Raw genomic sequence first — 14,757 nt, 5'->3', positions numbered from 1 at the left:
AGCGGTTCAAGGAGAAGGCCCACTGCCCTCTTCTCAGGGGAACTAGGCATTGGCAAGAAATTTGCCAGTGTCATTCACATCCTGAGAACAAATAAGAAAAATAATACACATTTTTTTTATTCCCTGTGAATTCACATAATCAATGGGACAATAAACTAACAGTGAATGTTACTGCCAAATAACATAGTTATGGATAAATAACTATCTACTGAGGGAGACATGCTTTGTTCATAACTTTAAACATTCATGTCTTAAGTCACAGTTATTTCCATTAGTTAATTAGCTCGATATGTAAGAATGTTGCTTTCTTTGTGAATGTCAGTCAAGGAGATGAAGACCAATCCCTCGAATCCGTAAAGCTTAATCTCTTCAGATAAATACAGATCTGATACCAGTCTGTCCAGTGTTGCGAGAGTCAGAAGAAGTCTTATATAGTCGTATGCTTCACCTAGCCTGTGTGGGTGGAAATGGGAAACATCAAAAGCAGTACCCTATCCAAAGATATCTTGGATGATCTCAAACTGAACACCAAGTACACGGAAGGCGAGCTCTCCGTATGGTACCAGACATTCTTAAAGGAATGCCCAAATGGGAAGATCACCTTGGAACAATTTGAGAACATTTACTCAGGCTTCTTCCCAGATGCAGACACAAAACCCTATGCCCAGCATGTCTTCAGGAGCTTTGACATCAACAGTGATGGGACCTTGGATTTTATGGAATACATCATTGCCCTTCACCTCACCTCCTCTGGAAAAACTAAACAGAAGCTGGAGTGGGCTTTCTCTCTTTATGATGTGGATGGGAATGGCACAATCAACAAGCATGAAGTACTGGAAATCGTCAAGGTAGGGTTTAAAAATTGCACAGTGTCAGTTTTACAAATTGGCAAAGAATTATGTTACTCGATTTTCATTTTGAAGTGATTTCCTTCTCTCTATTGCCCCCTCAATGCTCACCATTCCTCTGTCGAGAATCTTTTGTAAGTAACCGTTCCAATCAAGATCTGCTCTGTAACCACTGGCTATAAACTGCAGCCAAGTGCTGGTGCCAATACTATTTGTTTTCTCCTCCTGGTGGAGAAAATCTTTAGCTTCCTCCTGAGACAATCTGTGGCCTCCCAATATAAATAACAGCATCACGTGTTCTACCATTATGTAACTTAATTAAAATGTTGAAGTAACTTTGAATCATGTACTAATTATAGGACATTTATATAGCATTGTAACATGTGCCCAAGACATCCTAAGGCACTTTGCTTTTGAAATGTGGGCTCTCCGAGCAGAAAATATGCATGCAGCAAAGTCCCACAAATAGCAATTGAATGAATGGCCAGATAATTTGTTTCTTCGCAAAGTTGATTGTGGGAGGAATATTACCCCAGTAACTGGGAGAATTCCCTGATCTTATTTGAATAGTGTCATGGGTTCTGATAACAATGATTTTGTAGCACAACTGTACTTTGAAAGTAAAATACATCACATCAATAATTCTATCTAAATATAGAGCATCCATAATGAGTAAGATAATGTACTTATCTTTGAATGTGGATCAATATGTATATTTATATTGCAACAGCAGAGGAATTATTAAATTGAAGGAGACTGACTAAACACACAATACAGGTCCTAAATAATTATAATAGACATATGGAAGAGTTCTTAGTGGCTTCCTCACTGTCAATCTTTCAGTTGCATTTCAAAATGATATTAATATTCATGATGATGTTTTATGCTGGGACAGGAATTCTTAAACAGATTAAAGCACAATGTGAATCGCTTCTCCGCCCCTCATTGCATGCTATGTTGGAATATTCATCGCCAAAAATGGGGAGCAGCTGGGATACTACAATTGGTCTTTCCTACATTACAACAGTGACTACACTTGAAAAGTATTTTATTGGCTGCAAAGCGCTTTAGGACATCCTGGGGTCGTGAAAATTTCTATATAAATGCAAGTTCTTTCTTTCCTTGCCGGGATTGGCAGCAGTGAGAAAAAAAAAACAGGAACAGTTATTGGTTCTGATTACTATCCAGTGATTCCTGCTGGTAGATGTGTGAGAACATCGGACGTGAGAACAAGATTGAGCTCCACTGCGATGGCCTTTGTGGTTGAATAGCCCACAGTCCAGGCTCGTAAATGAAAAATGGCCATGATTATGAGGTAGTGGAGGGTGTCTGGAACTGTACGATGGTCTTTAGGAGAGGGAGGAAGAGGGGTGCTAATTTGAAAAAGAAAATTGAGTTATTATTCCCCATTGATTCTGCAGGTTGCTTAAAAGTAAATATAATTTGATTGAATTTGCTAGCTGTGTCAGTTAAAGATGTAAAAGTGTACATGTGTGAAAAGGTAGATACAGATGGCTGTGTCCTGTGTAGCATTATTGCAATAGTCTGTCAGACTCAGTGTTGTCATTAGAGTGTCAGCTGTGGCTCAGTGGGTAGCACATTTGTTTGTGAGTCAGAAGGTTGTAGGTTCAAGACCCACCCGAGGAATTTTAACACAAAAATCTAGGTTGACATTCCAGTGTAGTGCTGAGGGAGTGAGGCACTGTCTTTCGGATAAGATGTTAAACTGAGGCTGCGTCTGCTCTCTCAGGTGGATGTAAAAGATCCATGGCACTATTTTGAAGTTATCCCTGGTGACCTGGCCAATATTTATCCCTCAATCAACATAACAAAAACAGATGATTAGGTCATTATAGGTCATTATCTGATTGCTGTTTGTGGTAGTTTGCTGTGTGCGAGTTGGCTGCTGCGTTTCCCACATTACAACAGTGACTGAATTCCAAAAGTACTTCATTGACTGTAAAATACTTTGAGACGTCCAGCGGTCATGAAAGGTGCTATATAAATGCAAGGCTTTCTTTCGTTTTATTGTTGCTTTTATGAAACCAGTTCTTCACTCTCCCACAGGCGATATTTAAAATGATAAATGAGGAAGAGCAGAAGACCCTGCCAGAGGATGAGAATACGCCAGAAAAGAGAACGGACAAAATCTGGGATTACTTCGGCAAGAAAGAAAATGGTAAACTAACCCACGTGGTGTGTGGCGGTTGCGGGGGGTGGGGGGGGAACGGGGGTGGGGGGAACGTGAGTGTTGCTGCCCAATGTTCCCTGGTATACTTTCTGGATTAGACTGCTATAAACTGACATTTGGAGATGCACAGGCTTTAATTGTGTGATGGTTCTGCACTTGTAAAGTTAGAAATTGTTCCTTTTTTAATTACTATCTCATCTGTAGCCTGACGAGACTGTTCCCTGGAGTGAAGGGAAGTTAGTCGGCAGGGATTAGTTAAGTTTCTCCACATACCCCCTTAATTCACCCTGGTGATGCAGTCCGTATCCAATAATGGCAGAGTGCAAGTAATTAGTATTTAGGAGCGCACTTCTGCACCAAGGAAGTTGTCAAACTGTTGGATATTAGAGTAGGAAGTTATACAGTGAATAAGAACAAGGATCAGTATTTTGCCTGTTAACATTCATGGTCAATATCCTTACATGCCTGTGGCTCATTAGTACAGTGATTGCTGTATTAATACACACACATTAACAGAACTGACCAAATCAACTCTTGGAGCTTAAAGTCACCACCTGCCTATCAGCAACTAGGTCGTTGCTAGGTCAATATTATTAAAAATAGACCTACTTACCGATAGGGATAAAACTGGCATATCCGGAAATCTAAAATGAAAATAGAAAATAGCGGAAATGCACAACAGGTCTGTCAGCATCTGAAGGAGAAAGGGAAATTGATATTTGGCTTTAACTGTTTAGTAAAACTGAGATTCCTATCCAGAAGATTAAACCATCTTACCTAATCTGATGCTTAGTGAACTACTGTATATTTCCAGTATTTTCTTGTTATCTAGTAACGGGATGCGGTTTTAAGTAAACCCTATGTTTACTTAAAAATTATTTTTTTTAATTTTAAGAAGCCTCACTGATTCCTGCAACTGCTCCCATTACACAAGTTACATTACAAAGTAACACATTAAAAATGGTGGCTGCCAAAATTGCACAAAATATATTGAAGCGAAAGCTTATTTTAAATGTATGTACCTTTTAATTAAATGTCCTTTTTCACAGATAAATTATCGGAAGGTGAGTTTATTCAAGACACAATGGAAAACAAGAATATTCTTCGACTGATACAGTTTGAACCTCAGAAAATTGAACACAAACTAAAGCGGAAATAGTTTTAATATTTCACTGGGGAAACAATTTTCCAAAGACTGTTCGAAGATTGTTTACAAGTTACATATTTCTACATAATATAGTGTAAAGAACTGTACATTTCAATATTTAAAATATTTTACTGTACACTTTTGTTTTAACATACACATGTATTTTACAAAGCTTATTACACACACAGCAATTGTGACAGATTTTCCTAATTTGAAGTGACAGTTAAAGCCACTTAATCCTCAAGGTCATTTACTGAAATCCGTATAATAACCGTATAATATGGATGCTCGGTTTCTAAATAAATTCGATTTACTTATGTACTATACTCGTGTCTTATTGTATTTAACTAACATGACCCTATATGTATTTTCTTTGTCAATCTTCCAGTTGTAGAATTTGGAGAGATCTTAATCATTCGAGATGGATGGCTGTACACCTAAAATTGTGTGACGCGATTTTTTGTTAAGGCTATGAAGTTGAGTTTGGTGCAGAAAGAACTGTTCTAGCCTAAGGTGAAACTCATTGATAGTCGAGACATATTGAGATAAGTATAGGTCGAACACAGATTCTGATCTGGAGATGCAGGTTTTATTGGATTTCTAATCCAAAATCTGGTTTCATAAGAACATAAGAAATAGGAGCAGGAGTAGGCCATTTGGCCGCTCAAGCCTGCTCCACCATTCAATAAGATCATGGCTGATCTGATCTTGGCCTCAACTCCACTTCCCTGCCTTCTCCTCATAACCCTTGACTCCCCTGTAGTTTAAAAATCTATCCATCTCCACCTTAAATATATTCAATGACCCAGCCTCCACAACTCTCTGGGGTAGATAATTCCAAATATTCACGACCCTCTGAGAGAAGAAATACCTCCTCATCTCCGTCTTAAATAGATGACCCCTTACTCTGAACCTATGCCCTCTAGTTCTAGATTCCCCCACGAGAGGGAACATCCTCTCTGCATCTACCTTGTCAAGCCCCCTTAGAATCTTATATATTTCAATAAGATCACCTCTCATTCTTCTAAAATCCAATGAATATAGGCCCAACCTACTCAACCTATCTTCATAAGCAACCCTTTCAATGTAGGAATCAACATTCCTACCTTCTCTGAACTGCCTCCAATGCAAGTATATCCTTCCTAAAATAAGGAGAACAAAACTGTACGCAGTACTCCAGGTGTGGCCTCACCAATGCCCTGTGCAGTTGTAGCAGGACTTTCCTGCTTTTATACTCTATCCCCCTTGCAGTAAAGGCCAACATTCCATTTGCCTTCCTAATTACTTGCTGTACCTGCATACTAACTTTTGTGTTTCCTGTACAAGGATCCCCAGGTCCCTCTGTACTGCAGCATTTTGTCATTTTTCTCCATTTAAATAATAATTTGCTTTTATATTTTTTCTGCCAACGTGGATAACCTCACACTTGACAACATTATACTCCATCTTTGCCCTCTCGCTTAGCCCACTCTTTGCAGATTCAGTTCCCTTCATCCAAGTCATTAATATAGATTATAAATAGTTGGGGGCCCAGCACGGATCCCTGTGGCACCCCATTAGTTACTCTTTGCCAACCTGAAAATGACCCATTTATCCTGACTCTCTGTTTTCTGTTAGTCAATTCTCTATCCATGTTAATATATTACCCCCAACACCATGAGCTCTTATCTTATGCTGTAACCTTTTATGTGGCACCTTATCAAATGCCTTTTGGAAATCCAAATACACTACATCTACTGGTTACCTGCTCGTTACATCCTCAAAGAACTCTAATAAATTTGTCAAATGTGATTTCTCTTTCATAAAACCATGTTGACTCTGCTTGATTGTATTATGATTTTCTAACTGTCCTGCTACTACTCCCTTAATAATGGATTCCAGCATTTTCCCAATGACAGATGTTAGGCTAACTGGCTTATAATTTCCTGCTTTCTGTCTCCCTCCTTTCTTGAAGGAGGGAAACAGATTTAGATTTTTTTAAATTCGTTCATGGGATGTGGGCGTTGCTGGCAAGGCCAGCAATTATTGCCCATCCCTGATTACCCTTGAGAAGGTGGTGGTGAGCCGCCTTCTTGAACCGCTGTAGTCTGTGTGGTGAAGGTACTCCTACAGTGCTGTTAGGGAGGGAGTTCCAGGATTTTGACCCAGCGACGATGAAGGAATATTTCCAAGTCAGGATGGTGTGTGACTTGGTGGGGAACATGGAGGTAATGGTGTTTACATACACCTAAATAGGATTACATAGGAAATACAGCATTGAAACAAGCCAATCGGCCCAACCAGTCCATGCAGGCGTTTATGCTCCACTCGAGCCTCCTTCCATCTTTCCTCATCTAAATCTGTCAGCATTACTCTCTATTCCCTTCTCCCTCATATGCTTATCTAGTTTCCCCTTAAATTCCCTCTTAGATACTTTCCCTTTATTTTTATAATCCAATTCTAGTTGTATTTGTTTTAAAGGGCTGTGGCTGTTCAATTTGGGAGACTTCCTTGATCAGCTGTCAATGAGAATGTTTGTGGTCGGTAGCACAGAGTATCTGGGGTCTGGCCCTGGTCCACAAGGAAACGTTAGAAAAATTAAAATATGAAACTGACCTGGGCCTTTTCTGGCCCCAGTCCAGGTTTGACTGGCGGCCCGGTTCTGTGCGAGATTCGAGCGACCTTTTTGGTAATATCGCGTCAGGGCCCGAGTTATGTCACCAGGCCCCGTAGCCATGAGGCTCCCTGCCCACAGTCACCACCCTCGATGCTCCCACAAACCCAGGAGTCAAACTAGAGGCTGGCGCAAACACAGCGGGTAATGATTGCCGGCCATTTTAACCGCTGACCCACACCGTTGCCCAAAGGGTGGGCAGGTTAAAATGGGGGTTCGAGCCTCCAGCATATTTTCATTCTGGCTTTAACAATCGATTGTGAATGATGTGGACAGCAGCACAACAATGCTGTCATGTCACTGAATGTATCAGTGTGAACCGGCAACCAATGGTACCGACAGCCCTTTATCTGTTACATGTGTGGCCGAAATAAACCCATGACCTACCGCTGCTAACCATGCACACTCACATGGATATGAAAGCTGAAGAGGGCCAATTTGGAAAAATCAAAATGGATTTGGATATTTGCAGCCTTTTAGAGCTCCTTCCGAAGTCCGTGTTTGAGCACACACCAGCTGGGTTCAACTATTTTAGTTGCGATCAGTAAACAAGCGCCCCCTGATTAAAGGGGGCACACTCCAAAATCTTTTCAAGTGCCCCCTTGTTTTTTTTTGAGGGCATTGAAACACAAATTATACAAGTGCCCCCTGGCTAAAAGGGTGGGTGGGGGGGGCACTAAAATCGGCAAATTAAACAAATTAACATTTAGACATAAAATCAAATTAAAATTTGGTTGCCGGTAGTGATGATGCACTCCAGTCCCTCCGGCGCCCACCTCTCGTGGAAGGCCGCGAGCGTACCGGTGGACACCGCATGCTCCATCTCCAGGGACACCTTGGCCGGATGTAACTGCGGAAGAGAGGCAGGCAGTCGGGCTGAACGACCCCCTCGGCCGTCCACTGCCTGGACGGCTGATGGCCCCCTTGGCCATGCCCAGGAGCAGTCCTAGGAGGAGGCCTTCTGACCTGCCCGCTCCCCTATGTACGAGGTGCCCAAAGATCAGGAGTGTGGGACTGAAGTGCAACCAGAATTTGAGGAGCAGCCCCTTCAAATACTGGAAGAAGGGCTGCAACCTCAGACATTCGATAAAAACATGGAACACGGACTCTTCTAGACCGCAGAAATTGCAGGCGGCCCGGGAGCCCGTGAACCGACTTAAAAACTTATTGCAGCAGCTGGGTTCATGATTGCTGACAGATTCTAGGTGTATCTGTATTCACTGTGTTTTAACTTCTGCACCTTTCCTTCTGCATTATGCACCCAGCTGATTTTGCAGTCACAACTTTGATGTTGTCCTAACTCACACCAAGTCCCATTCACCCATCACCCCTGTGCTCGCTGACCTACATTGGCTCCCGGTTAAGCAACGCCTCGATTTCAAAATTCTCATCCTTGTTTACAAATCCCTCCATGGCCTCGCCCCTCACTATATCTGTAATCTCTTTCAGCCTCACAACCCCACGTGACGTCTGCGCTCCTTAAATTCTGCCCTCTTGAGCATCCCTGATTATAATCGCTCAACCACTGGTGGCTGTGCCTTCAGCTGCCTGGGCCCCAAGCTCTGGAACTCCATGCCTAAACCTCTCCGCCTCTCTACCCTCCTTTAAGATGCTCCTTAAAACCTACCTCTATGACCAAGCATTTGGTCATCTGCCGTAATTTCTTCTTTTGTGGCTTGGTACCAAATTTATTTCTTTTGTCTTATATCACTGCTGTGAAGCACCTTGGGACGTTTTACTACGTTAAAGGCACTATATAAATAAAAGTTGTTGTTGTGTAGAGGCAAAGCCAGTGAATCTGCCATTGGCTGTTGGCAATGACTGGCTGAACAGAACCCCTTACCATTATCTATACTTTCTTCAGTCAATGCAATACATTTGCCTAGGTGCCCAGATACATGGGAGCCATTTGATTGGCTAACTTGTTCTGACTTTATTTCCCTATTTTAGGCCACAGGTGAAGTATAAGCTTGATGGCAGCATGGCAAATAAGACCAAAAGCAAATTACTGCAGATGCTGGAAATCTGAAATGCTGAAAACACTCAGCAGGTCAGGGAGCATCTGTGGAGAGAGAAACAGAGTTAACGTTTCAGGTCGGTGACCCTTCATCAGAAATCTGCTCTGAAAGGTCAACGACTTGAAATTTCACCTCAGTTTTTCTCTCTCCTGACCCCTTGAGTGTTCTGCAATGCTGGGGATGTTGGCCTGACGCTAACGCTGGTGCATCCGTCCCCCCAGGAGATTTGCAGGATCTTGCGGAGACATCGTTGGTGGTAATTTTCCAGCGATTTGAGGTGTCTACTGTATATGGTCCATGTCTCTGAGCCATGCAGGAGGGCGGGTATCACTACAGACCTATAGACCATGAGCTTGGTGGCAGATGTGAGGGCCTGATCTTGGGGTCAACATCCCCAGTATCGAATCATTGACCACACTCGACCAGCTCCATTGGATGGGCCACATTGTTTGCATGGCTGACACAAGACTCCCAAAGCAAGCGCTCTACTCGGAACTCCTACACAGCAAGTGAGCCCAAGGTGGGCAGAGGAAACGTTTCAAGGGCACCTTCAAAGCTTCCTTGATAAAATGCAACATCCCCACCGACACCTGGGAGTCCCTGGGCAAAGACCGTCCTAAGTGGGGGAAATGCATCCGGGAGGGCGCTGAGCACCTCGAGTCTCGTCACCGAGAGCATTCAGAAAACAAGCGCAGGCAGTGGTAGGAGCATGCGGCAAACCAGTCCCACCCTCCCTTTCCTTCAACGACTGTCTGTCCCACCTGTGAGAGACTGTAATTCATATATTGGACTGTTCAGTCACCTAAGAACTCACTTTTAGAGTGGAAGCAAGTCTTCCTTGATTTCGAGGGACTACTATGATGATGATGATGATTGAGTGTTCCCAGCATTTTCTATTTTTATGGCAAATAGGAAGCCAGTTCAGGAGTAAGACCACACAGCTCTACAATAATGGCACAAATCGGTCTTTCCTTCAGGCTTTGGTCAATAAACCCTGTGGGGTATCAACTCCACCACTGTATGTACTGCTGACATTCACACGCTGCTCATTCTGTGGATGGTGCCTTACTTTCAACAACAGGTTTGTCTTTATTTGCACTACTTGCCCCGTGTCCTCATTCCATGGTAGAGCATCCAGCAACAACTTCCATTTCTGTAACACTTTTATTTCCAGAAAAAAACATCACAAAGTACATTATAGAGTGGAGGAGAAAAGTGAAGGGGAAACAAGCTGAGGCAAGTTAGGAAGTGGGACAGGAAGCAAACTCAGAGAAAAGGGTTAATTTTAGAAGACTTGTGAAAGCAAGGAAGGAGGTGACAAGGTAGAAAAATTTAGGACGTTCCAGAGAACAGGAGCATAATGGCTGAAAGAGCGACCATCTAAGTTGTAGCTAAGGACGAGGAGTAGGCTAGTGTTAGAGGATCACGGGGCTAGGGAGGGTTGGTTTCAGCTATGTTTGCAGGTGATTGCTGAGTTGGGTGGGGTAAGGTCATGAAGGATTTGAAAATGAGGAAGAGGACCTTAAAATGAATTTGGTGGGAATGGGGGGTGAAGGCAATGCAAGGCTTAGGGCTCAATTTTCCCCAAAGCTTTTTTTTTGGCGTACGCCGATTTTTTGGGGGCCCCAAAAATTTTTTTCTAAGTTTCCCCGTTGGATTTCTTCATTTTGTCGTGGCTTAACCTGTCCTTTAGTTTTGGGGGTGGAGACCTTGATCTGCGCCAAAAAGATCAGGTTGCCTTGGTAACCAGGGACACAAGGCGAGCTGAGGCTGCAAAGTGAAACATATAGCCAGCTCCCAACACATTAAAACACATTGCATCAACTTAAAAACACATTAAAATATATTGCAGCAACTTACCTCCAATTATTAAAGCTAGTCCCGCTACCCCTGCCCCTAGCCCTGGCCGAAGGGCTTGCCGGTCCGCTCCCCCCGCCCAAATGTGTCTCTCTCTCCTTCTCTCTCTCTCTCTCACCTTTCCTGCTGTCCGGGCATCTGCTGCACTTACCTGCGCCGATTTCCTTAACTCTCCAGAAGGGTTTTCTGCAGAGGCCACATACGCTGGTCGAAGCAGAGCTGGAGTAACTCTCAACTGGCCAAACTTCCCTAAATGGCCTAAATTGGCGCGGGTGGCAGGTTACGCCCCCTTTGGCTGAAAAAAAAACTAACCTAAAAACAAATCGTCACTAACTTGAGTTACGCTGGTGCAGGTTGATTGGAGAAACTGTGGATTTTTAACTTAGGCCAAAAAAAGCAGCCTGCTCAAAAAAAACGGCGCAAATCACTGGGGAAAATTGAGCCCTTAGTGTGGGTGAGAACGGAATGAATTATAATGTGTGGAGACTGACTGGCAGAACAGTTAAGAAATATAGCTTCAAATTGATAAAGGTATGGATGATTAAAGTTTTTCCAGCAGTGGGGGAGAAACAGGGCAGGAAATGTTACAAGATGGAAGAAAGTGGTCTGGGTAATGGAAAGGATGTGGGGAAGGAAGCTTTGGACTCGAGCATTGTACCAAGGTTCTGTAATAAGGTGGGGGTTGGGGGAGGGCACTTAGGATATTCGGTACGGTTTAAAAACAAATCAAGTGAAAGGGGGAGCAACCTACATGGTAAACTCTAGGGGGAGGGGATGTACTTTGGGGCAGATAGGAGAGAAGTTATGAATAGAGTACCTTTCATGACCACCTGATGTCTCAAAGCCAATGAAGTACTTTTGGAGTGTAGTCACTGTTGTAATTTGGGAAACGCAGCAGCCAATTTGCACACAAGCAAGCAAGCTCCCACAAACAGCAATGTGATAATGACCAGATAATCTGTTTTATTGTTATGTTGATTGAGGGATAAATATTGGCCAGGACACCGGGGACATCTCCCTTGCTCTTCTTCAAAAAAGTGCCATGGGATCTATTACGTCCACTTGAGAGGGTAGACGGGGCCTCGGTTTAACATCTCATCCAAAAGACGGTACCTCTGATAGTGCAGCACTCCCTCAGCACTGCACTGGAATGTCAGCCTAGATTTATGTGCTCAAGTCCTTGGAGTGGAACTTGAACCCATAATGTTTCAGGGTTGCGATGTTTATATGTAAATGTGCAAAATGTTAGTAATAAAGCTGTGGAACCGGAGGCACTAATTAGAATGGATGGCTATGATGCTGTAACCTTGATAAAGCTTGTGGTCAGCAAAGGCAAGACTGATAATTCAATATTCCCAGCTATAACTTTTCAGGCAATACAGAGACTTAAAATAAGGAGTGGTTGGGTGACCTAATTAATTCAAAATATGATTATAGCCATGGAAGGGGAGGTTATTATTGATAGTGGTGCTCAGACAGAATCTGTTTGAGCAAAGTTACGACATTAATTAGGGATTTGTTACCATGTTGGGGGCATGTTACAGACTACCGAAGAGTGAGAAAGATAGACAGATACAAATTAGCAGAATGCTGGTCGTGTTCTACCCCAGAGACCTGCGCTGCAATCCCTTTGGTTTTTAGGAAATTGATTTGGACACAGGCGCGAGGCATTATATAGAATTTGGTTGATGGTGCCAAATTAGGAGTATGAGAAACTGTGAGGAAGAATGCAGGAGGTTGCAGGAAGACATGAGACAAACTTTAAATGCAGCCTGGGTCACTGTGTAGAGGAGGACACGGACCTGTGGTGCATTGCCCACTTCCTGCTCTGTTACTGAGCAAGTTGTGGCCTGGTCATTCTTCCCTTGGTCGGTGTTGTTCCCAGTTTTCTCCCTGCTCTCCAGAAGGTGCAGCTTCCTAATAAACGTATGGTTCCACTGGTGATAGCAGCCCTCTCGTATCTCCGTCAACGCTCACACATGGGCCATGATTTCGCCAACGGGTGCGAGTTGGGTGCGGGTGGTATCGGTGGTGTGCGGGAAATGTGCTCCCAGCTCCAGCCCGCCCTCTGACAGCAACCGTCCCTTGATGGGACTTGTTAAGCCCACTCTGCGGGGCTCTTGGCCACTTAACAGGAAGCTGGTCTGATGACGTTATCAGATTCCTGTGTCTTGAAAGGGTGATATTGCATCTATAATCTTCGTAAGCTGCTATTTTATTTATAAAGCAAATGTCACTTGCATTCAAAGCCTTCCCTCCATCGTACGGTCAGATGGGCGTGTCCGCTGATGACTGCACCATGTTCAGTTCTATTCACAATCCCTCAGATAACGAAGCAGTCCATGCCCTCATGCAGCAAGACCGGGACTACATCCCGGTTTGGGCTGATAATTGGCAAGTAACATTTGCGCTACACAAGTGCCGAGCAATGGCCATCTCCAACAAGAGAGAGTCTAACCACCTCCCCTTGGCATTACATGGCATTACCATTGTTGAATTCCCCCATCATCAAGAGCGGGTCAGATGCTGGGTATTCTGTGGCGAGTGTCTCACCTCCTCACTCCCCAAAGCCTTTCCACCATCTACAAGGCACACATCAGGAGTGTGATGGAATACTCTCCACTTGCCTGGATGAGTGCAGCTCCAACGCTCAAGAAGCTCGACACCATTCAGGATAAGGCAACCCGTTTGATCGACACCCATTCACCACCTTAAACATTCACTCCCTCCACCATTGGCGCAACATGGTTGCAGTGTTTACCATCTACAATCTACACTACCAAAGTTTCTTCACAGCATATCCCAAACCCGCGACCTCTACCACCTAGAAGGACAAGGGTAGCAGGTGAATGGGAACACTACTACCTGCAAATTCCCCCTCCAAGTCACACACCATCCTGACTTGGAAATATATCACCGTTGCTTCATCGTCACAGGGTCAAAATCCTGGAACGCCCTCCCTAACAGCATTGTGGGAATACCTTCACCACACGGACTGCAGCGGTTCAAGAAGGCGGCTCACCACCAGCTTCTCAAGGGCAATTAGGGATGGACAATAAATGCTGGCCTTGCCAACGACACCCACATCTCATGAATGAATTTTTAAAAATGATAAACGGATTCATTAGAGTAGATTAAGAAACACTTTTTCCTCTGGTGGGCAATCCAGAACCTAGAGGCACAATCTTAAAATTAGAGCTAGGCCATTCAAGTGTGCATTTCTTCACACAACGGGTAGCAGAAATCTGGAACTCTTGTCCAAAAGGCTGTTGGAGGCTGGGTTAATTGAAATTTTCAAGACTGAGATCAATAAGTTTTGTTAGGTAAGCGTATCACGGGATATGCAGTTAAGGTGGGCAATGGAGTTGAGGGTATGATCTAATTGAATGGCGGAACAGGTTCGAGGGGCAGAGTGGGTCACTCATGTTCCTGTGTTCCGAAAGCACTTTGAGATGTCGCGAGGATGCAATATGGTTGTATATAAATGCAAGTTCTTTCTTTCTTTAACAACCGTCGCTGAATTCTTCACCCACTTTTTAAATGAGGATGCGACTGCTGCCAACTGCGGTTCGTCACGGGAGCAGGTACGTTAAAGAATCCTTTTTTAATGCCGGGAAGAAGCGAACTGGTTCAAAGATACCGGGGAGGGAGCAGGAAAAATGCCGGGAGGGTACGGGCTACTTCAAAAATGGTGGGAGAAAGCAGGCTGTGAGGAAAAATGACGGTCAAATATGCTCTGTGGAGAAAAAAAAGGAGCTTCCGGTTCCAGATGAATGCGCAGAACGGTTTCTGCGCAGCTTCCGGTCGTCGGCAGAAGTCACTCTGTTTTAATTTAGTCAAATGCAGGGAGGAGAGAACAGGAAGGAAGCTGATGGCTTGATGCGCGTGTCTCCCTGCACTGTAATGCTCACTTCTGCCATCATTGTCACTTGACATTGGTAGGCAGCCTTTCCCGTTGTCTCTGTCATGTATTGATGCTTGGGGTCACTAGACACCAGGGGGCCCCACTGTCGGAGGTCATAGGGCTGTAGGCGCATGTGTGC

At 43.9% G+C, this 14,757-nt stretch overlaps 2 protein-coding genes across 2 annotated transcripts in view; one reads left to right on the top strand and one right to left on the bottom strand.

Annotated features, from left to right (window-relative positions):
- The first annotated feature begins 467 nt into the window (after positions 1-467).
- LOC139227092 (recoverin-like) lies at positions 468-4,198 on the top strand. Its single transcript, XM_070858166.1, has 3 exons — positions 468-848; positions 2,916-3,027; positions 4,089-4,198. Exons 1-3 carry the CDS (start codon positions 468-470, stop codon positions 4,196-4,198), a joined length of 603 nt encoding a protein of 200 aa, XP_070714267.1.
- Positions 4,199-8,844: 4,646 nt separating this feature from the next.
- LOC139226203 (glucagon-like peptide 2 receptor) overlaps positions 8,845-14,757 on the bottom strand; it is a 93,356-nt gene continuing 87,443 nt past the window's right edge. The window contains exon 14 of the mRNA XM_070856833.1: positions 8,845-8,901. Coding sequence (XP_070712934.1) covers positions 8,845-8,901 — 57 coding nt within the window. The remainder of the gene's footprint in view (positions 8,902-14,757) is intronic.

This window comes from Pristiophorus japonicus, chromosome 16 (genome assembly GCF_044704955.1).
Source record: "Pristiophorus japonicus isolate sPriJap1 chromosome 16, sPriJap1.hap1, whole genome shotgun sequence".
NCBI lineage: Eukaryota > Metazoa > Chordata > Chondrichthyes > Pristiophoridae > Pristiophorus > Pristiophorus japonicus.
The sequence above is the reverse complement of the archived record's forward strand: the minus strand, read 5'-3'. Positions and strand labels throughout refer to the sequence as shown.